At 42.1% G+C, this 7,908-nt stretch overlaps 1 protein-coding gene across 1 annotated transcript in view; it reads left to right on the top strand.

Annotated features, from left to right (window-relative positions):
• The window catches only part of IQCE (IQ motif containing E), a gene marked incomplete at its 5' end in the record, with an annotated part of 22,976 nt that extends 17,332 nt beyond the window's left edge, over window positions 1-5,644 (top strand). The window contains 3 exons of the mRNA XM_010154881.1: window positions 138-268; window positions 991-1,127; window positions 5,514-5,644. Of these exons, the coding sequence (XP_010153183.1) occupies window positions 138-268; window positions 991-1,127; window positions 5,514-5,644 (399 nt within the window). The remainder of the gene's footprint in view (window positions 1-137; window positions 269-990; window positions 1,128-5,513) is intronic.
• Between the last annotated feature and the right edge of the window lie 2,264 nt (window positions 5,645-7,908).

Consider the following 7,908-nt stretch of genomic DNA (forward strand, 5'->3'; position numbering starts at 1 on the left):
AAAGACTGCAGACCAAAAGATGAGAATGTTTTGCTCTACTCCTACTTTCATAATCAGGAGTAAGATTGTGAAAGCTTTTGTCAAGCGTCTGTGTGGTCTGTAGAAGGTCAGTTTTCGTTAATCTGATTGCTTTGCAGAACTCCTGCAAGTCTTCCGTGTCAAACAGCTTGAGCTTGTCTTCTGACTGGAAGGGGAAAGATGAGAATGTGACATTCATCCAGTCTGTTTTCAGGGCTCACTTAGCACGTACAGTGCTGCTGGAGGAGAGGTAAGTGAAGAATAGATATTTCTACAACATACACTAGCAAAGTTGTTTTTATTACAGGAAAGGGGTCAATTTTTTGGTTGAATTTTAGCGTGAGTTTCTTGGCAGAGAAGAACAAGGCCAATGGTCCAACAAAGACAGGGGTGAGCTCGTGAGAAAATGCAAAGGGTATGCAACTGAAAGCATTTCTTGTTTTAGCATGAGTCTTCCCATATCCTTTGGCATGTTCTCTTCAATAGCAATGAGGAAAAGTAAAGTAAAATAATTAGTCTGTGGAAAAACCAAATAAACAAAGCATTACTGTTGCTTCAAACTGATTGCTAGTACACTTGCTTAACATAAGTGAATCTGAAGCCCTGACATGTTAAGGGTTATGTGGAGGAAGAACAGGGAGCAGCTATAATACCATCTTCCGTACAGTGTAGTGACTTGGCTCAGGAAGAACACGGTGATTTGCTTACTGCTTGGGTTTTTAGTGACTCTGTCTTGAAAAATACTTTCTTTTTCTCCAGGGTTTACCTCTCAAAGTTTTTAATATTGGCTGCCATGGTTACAAGGAGAGTTACATAGCTGTCACCTCTCTTTAGTGTCTGAGTTCACTTCTGCAGGTGATAAGCTTTGGTCTCTTGGAGGCTAGCAGCACAAGAAACTTGGCAGCATACCCTCTGAAGGCAGAGTGCAGGTACTGTTCGGTGCCTCGTGCTATGGAGTATGCCTTTTTACAGGCCCTCTGTGTCCAGTGCACCAAGTGAGAAAGCAGATTCTGCAGTTTACGTGACAGAGAAGAAACCGGTCTCGGCAGCACTCCAGACACCTCCTTCAGTCTTCGTGTCGTCTCTTCCTGGTAATGTCATTTCCCTCTGTGGTCAAAAGTGTGTGTGTTTTCATTGGGTTCACACACAGAACAGCTGCACATGCACACACATGTGCAAATGCATACTTGTATGCTCTGTGCGTCGTCTTAATTTGATGACATACGGCTTTTAGTGGCAAGTACAGTCCCTTACATAAAAAAAGCAAAGCTTTGACAGTATCAGTACCAGCTTCCTCTCAGTGCTTTACCTTTTTGTCACAACTGTGGTTTGGAAGGTCTCTCTCTGGTGTCACTATTCAAGGAACATGGTGTTCCCCTCTATTGCCTCTCTACTTCCTTTTCAATCCCCCCACTGTAGCTGTGGTATGGTACTTTCCGCTATGTTTTGGGCCCAAAGCCACAGACAAGCTGAGAATGTTTTCACCGTCCTGACTTAGTTTCGGAAGGGGACAGACATCTGGTAAGAAGAACCATCCTCGTCAGCCATGTGTACTTAGTCACGTTTTTTTCAGCAGTCTTCAGTTGCTGCAGTAAGGGAGGAAAATGAAGTCCTGGATAACCTTGCCAACTAGCACTACTGTAATACAAACTGGGAAAACGTCTGTCTCTTTTATGGCTCTTCTGCCATTTGGTTTCCTTCCTGACTTCATTGTTGCTGCTTGTGAGAAGATGGTGTTAAAGCCAAAGACGCTTTTAAGAGGATGTTGGAAGTACTGAATAGGAGAGGCAAAAGAGTGGTGCAGATAAGAAAGCCTTAGACATCCATCCTCAAAGGAGTTAAAAACAAATTGAAAAAGGTTGGTTCATCCAGAGTGGGATATTTTAGGCTTTTATAGACCAGTTGGAGAGAAAAAGAGCAACTTTGAGGATGACCTCAGAAACATTGACTTGTTTTTTGTCAATGAAAAGCTGACAGTCCCTGCAGACTTGCTCAGAAGCAGAGCATGCTGTAAATAGCTGAGGCTGTTTCTCTAAGATATGAGGTGGGGAATAAGCCAGATTTGAAGGGTTTGTGAATCCAGAGGTTCCCCTTTCAGTGAAGGAAAACGTCTCTACGAAACTTTACTGTATTCCATATTCAGGAGCATATTCTGCTTTATGAAGGAGCAGGTGTACTTGCTTCTGAAGATGTGAGTTTTGAGTGATTTTAGTGACTTTTGTTTGAAAAAGACCTTTAAGATTATAAAGTCCAACCACTGACCCAGCACTGCCAAGTCCATTACTAACCTGTGTCCCTGAGCACTGCATCTACGCGTCTTTTAAACACATCCAGGGTATGGTGATTCCACCACACCCCTGGGCAGCCCGTTCCAACGTCTGACATCTCTTTCAGCAAAGAAATTTTTCCTAATGTCCAATTTAAATCTCGCCTGGCACAAGTTGAGGCCATTTCCTCTTGTCCTATTGATTGTTACTTGAGAGAAGAGACAAACCGCCCCTTCTCTGCACCCTCCTTTCAGGCGGTTGTAGAGAGTGATAAGGTCTCTCCTCAGCCTCCTCTTCTCCAGGCTGAACACCCCCAGCGCCCTCAGCTGTTCCTCACAGGAATTGTGCTCCAGACCCTTCCCCAGCTCCGTTCCCTTCTCTGGACACCCTCCAGCACCTCAGTGTCTTCCTTGCAGTGAGGGGCCCAAAACTGACCCCAAGATTTGAGGTGCAGCCTCACCAGTGCCCAGTACAGGGGGATGACCCCTGCCCTGGTCCTGCTGGCCACACTGTTCCTGATGCAGGCCAAGGTGCCATTGGCCACCCTGGCCACACTACTGGCTCATATTTGCTGGCTGTCAACCAACACCCTGAGGTCCTTTTCCACTGGGCAACTTTCCAGTCACTCGTCCCCAAGCCTGTAGCGCTGGGGAGACATTTTCAAACTCTGGGATGAGGATGGAACATATTTAGGTAGCTTGTGAAGAGGCTTACTGGATGTAACTGCACAGCTGCCCAAAAGACTGTCTGCACTAAGTAGTTCTGCATATTAGCTCTTGGGGCATTGGAGGGTTTAACCAAACTCTCCCAAAAGGCAAATCAGGAAAAGCCTACTACTAAAGGAAAGAGAGCATTCTGGTGTAAATACCACGTATATGAAGAAATGTGAGTCCTCAGCAGTCTGTTTTGCTATAGCAGTTTTTTTGCCGTTTGAATTCATGTAGCTTAAACAGGTTGAAGTTAACTAAAAGTACAACGTCTGTCATTCCTGGCTCATGACTGATGTAAAAAATCCACCAGCAAAATTGGGTTTGATGTAAGTTATTTCACTGGTCATCCTGCAGCTTGGCCAGTGTGTGAGACAAGGAGCTTTGTTTAACAGCTGAGTGATTTAAAGCAATCGCATTCCTAGAGCTTTAAATCATGCAGCTGTTGAACAAACTCTTGCTTCATTTGTCCCAAGTCCAAACTTGCATTTTGTGACCTCTAGATCTTGCGATGATCTTAAACTTTCAGTGGAAGTATATATTGCAGTAAATCATTTAACTTCACTAGCCTTTGGGCATTATTTTGAGAGGAATGGGAAAAATTGAAATGTGTTTTAAAGAACCTTATGTATCTGCCAGAATAAATTCATATAATCCTAGTCTGCCATTGCAGACTTTTAATTCGTTGTTTGCATCAGGTTAGATGTCTCTGTTTTCTAAAAAACAGGGTAGCATTTAATGCTGCTTTGCTTGTCTTCAGAACTGGAGATTTGTAGAGCCATTTCTGCTGCTTCTAGTGAAATGGAACAGATAATAACAATTCAGTCTCTGCAACTTAGCATTTTGTTTCTGTCAGGGGAGTGGCAGGAAGGAAGAATATGTTCTGAACGTGCACAGCAATTCTGAGTAAGGGCAGCATTTTTCTTTGCATACCCTAGATGCTCTGGTTACAACTGCTAACTTAATTTGAGGCTTTTTTAAAATCCTAATGATTTACATACAGCCCTTAAGTCTAATCAGTGCTTTCCCCTTTACAAGCGCAGAGATAAAGTTGTTACTCTCAAGGGTATTAAACTGAGGAAGAGGACTAGAAAATCTCAGACATCAAGAGCAGGATGTAATCAAGAGTGATTTGGACAACATTAAGCTATTTCATGTATAATATCTGTTTATTGTTGGGGTTGCATCTTCTGGTTACCCTGCCTGCTTCTGGAAGTTGCTCATCCTTATTTCCAGTACTACTGGCTCATAGTTCTTCCTGAAAAACCTCTTTTGTTGACTGATGCAGAGAAGAATTTCACGGCACCGGGAAATCATGTGTTTCTTTGCTTCTGTAGGTTGGGGTCGGTGCACTGGCCTCCCTGCACCTTTCCTCTCCCTTTCACAGGCTCTCTGTCTGTCACTCTTTTTCTGTTTCTGGGCTGGTTGCAGTCCTCTTTATTCCGCATTCCAGTTTCTGTGTGTGCCTGCTCTTCCATACCAGGAGGTTTTTTCTGTGTCAGGAACCTCTTGTTTTGCTGTGAAGACCCATGGCATCTCAGTTGTTCTCCCCAAGTAGTATTTTTGGCAAGCTCTCCATTTTCTCTTCTGTTTTGGTGTCAGAATCTCGGTGTATGACATCTTAGTTGTCTGCTCCCTTCTTCTACTGCAGGCCATCTTGATTTGTTTTCTTCTCTGGGAGATAGTGTTTTCAGAGAATTGGTGTTTTAAACTGAAAAATAAGTGGAGCTGAGGGGAGAACATTGTGCTAGGAGGTATTAACAGCTGTCATCATTTAGTTCAGAGATTTCTGGCAGAGGGGATACAAGCTGCTGGTTCTGCTCATCAGATGTTGGGAGCCTTGTATGTATCCATTTTATCCCTCTGATTTTCCAGTATTTACTGGTATCATTACGGTTCTATCTGTTCATGCCCTGAACATTTCTTCAAATATGGAATCCATGAGATGCATAGAACCATGCACCCAGAAAAGCAAACCATGGTGTGGTCACTGCTTTTATTGTCATCAAGGCAGTACAGCATGTGAATAGTATTTTGGGTATTTCACAGATATAAGAATGGAGGACAATCACTGAGAGCTTCCATCCCTTTTTTCCACTCACTGATTTCCATTTTCTCTTTCTATATCTGACTGAAGTTCTCATTATGACCTTTCTGCTTAGCTTAAACTTGCTTGGGTCAATTTTTCCTTTCTGGCCATCTAATAAATACTTATTTTTATGACCCGAGATGACTTCAGTAGCGAATTGCTTTACTTTGTGGTGTGTAACCACTCACAAAGATTTAAAGACAGTAAGACAAATCACGTGTGGTCAGTATGTCAGCTTAACGCTTGCCATGCATGCTCTTTCATTAAAGAGGAAGGGGAATAGTTATATGCAGGGTAAGATAGATCAGAGTTATTCATAACGGTAGGTAATTCTGGAAACTTAATGGCTCAGAGAATATTAGACTTCCCACAAGGGCTTGTTTTTGTCAGTGTTGTTTATTGATGACCTTGTTTCCTTTGAAATTATTTCAGCCAGGTCCTCTGAGCAGCAATCACAGCCCGCTCCCTCTCTGCCCACGGATGAAGCTCACTCGGACGATTCGGATGATAGTGTCATTGTCTCCCCGTTGTTGCAGATGAAGAAAAACTACACCCACTTTTAAGTTTTGGTAATGTGCTCTGATCTTGAATTATTTGATTCACAAACAAAACTATTTCTACCAAGATAAAGCATATTGAAGATGAAAAAAAGGGGAATATCAGCCCCTTTTTACTGACACTTGTCATGATTTCAGCTATAAATGAGTAATTGTTCCATATGTTGTCTCTGCAGACTTTATGGCTAAAAGCCACTGACTGTAAACTCTATCTTCCTGGTAAGCAGAGAGAGTTTAAAAACTAAAACAAAACACTTCAATATTTTGTCTCACAATGTCAATTGAACTTATAATCCTCAAATTTAAATGAAAGCTATAAAACCCTAAGCTATTTCATATCAAACTTTTGTTTCAGGTCGATTAAAATACTTGGTTTGATTGGAAAGTGGTTAATGATGTGGCTCCAATTTTCAGCCTGTGTACATGAAGGAGAACAGCTTGTATTTGTTACCGGGTCCCCTCTATTTCAAAATTTTACTGTGTCATGTTTTAATATCTTTTTTGTTTATTTTTATATCAAACATATACAGTGTGTGCAGACCTTGTAAAGGCTTTTAGAAAGCCATTTCTTTGTTATAGGGCTATTCTAGGACTACTGTGTCAGCAGGGTTTTCTTATTTATTGCTTTTTCCAAGTGTGCTCAAATGATATGTATCGTACCATTTTGTATTTGAAGTGTCTGATCACATAATCAGGTTTTTTGTATTTGACAGAGAAGGTGCATAGTAGCAGGAGCATTCTGTGAAGAACACCCTTGTGACTGCTTTTTCTGCTTCCCTATCACAAATAGGAGTGGATTATGCAGGGTCATCTCTGACATGTGAAAACGTCTGACGTAGGAGATATGTTGCTCTGTATCCTGTTGGCTTACGTCACTTGCCTGTCTGAGACTTTCACCTAACTAGCTTACTCATACACTGGGCACTAAAGGGTTTTAAGTCTAATGTTGCTTTGCAGTTGGTGATCTCTCCTCTCAGTGCTACTTTGCACATGCACACATGAAATATGTATGTGTATTTGTTATATACACTGTGAGTGCACAGCAAGTCCAGTCCCAGGCTGGGAGAGAGATCGCAATATCCAGCCGTCTTCTGTCATCGGGTAAAGCTACGAGAGGGACTGCTGGAAAGCATGGGCACTCCCAGCTCTGTTCTGAGGGATATGGATTGGGATGAGCGTAATGTACAAAGCCTAGCCCCTGCGGTTTGCTTTAGGACAGAATTGGTAGGTTGGGTTATAATTGAAATTAAAACTACATCCAGAAATAACACTACTTGACAATATTGTTGTCCATGGAAGGAACAAAGACATAATGGGCTGTGGAGAATATGGTCGTTGGGGTCATCATTCCTGATCCTTTATGCGGACTGTACCCCTTCTTGACTAGGAGGAGGACCCTGTAGTTCCTACGGTCATGCCAGCATCCTGCATAGGCATTACAGTGTGTGTGGGTTTCGTTGAGGTGAATTAGATAAATTATATGATAGTTACTGGAAGGAGAATTTAATTTTACAAACACACGGTGAAGTTTTTGTGCAGATCTGAATGGTTCCTTTGTCATCGGGGAGTAATAAAGACTCCTGTAAACAGAAAGTACACTTTTAAATATAAGATTTTTATCTCTTTTTTTCCCCCCCCCCCCTTCTTTTTAAAATTAAAAATCAGTCACCACTGTTTCACAGAATACTAATAAGTCAGAGCTGTCTCGGTTCTTTGATTTCAGTGAAGCACTATCTCAGGCTTATCATAGCTCACGCCAGTACTTGCAGCCAAAGAGGAAACTGGATGGCTGCAGCACAATGCAGCTGATTTCATTTAATCCCATCAGTGGAAATGCTGCCTGTGCTATTTCCAAAGGCAGTTTTGGGAGCTCTTCATACCCAAAGCAAGCTAAAGAATGTCATTTACACTCCCGTTGGGTAAATTTTTCCTGCTGGTACTTTGGTCACATGACTGTCATCTGCAGAAAGGATAAAAAAAAATTATAAAATAAAAGAATAAAAGGGATAGAAGCCCCTTGGCAGAAGCTGAGACCCATTTCCCTCTTTTTCTGGAAGTTGTGTTACGAAAAAGAGTCTTTTCGCTGAATAGCAGCAGAGCTATACTGAGTTGCTTATGTATAACGTTTGGATCTGTAACTGTGACTGTCATGAATATTTTCAGAGAGAGTAACTAGAGCTGAGGACTGGCACGTGGAGGGGAATGTATGCAGTGTGTCAGGACAAGACTGAGGTAAAATACCTACCTCGCTGTTATCCTGTAGGGAAATC

The sequence above is a fragment of the Eurypyga helias genome, unplaced genomic scaffold (genome assembly GCF_000690775.1).
Source record: "Eurypyga helias isolate BGI_N326 unplaced genomic scaffold, ASM69077v1 scaffold19057, whole genome shotgun sequence".
Classification (NCBI taxonomy): domain Eukaryota; kingdom Metazoa; phylum Chordata; class Aves; order Eurypygiformes; family Eurypygidae; genus Eurypyga; species Eurypyga helias.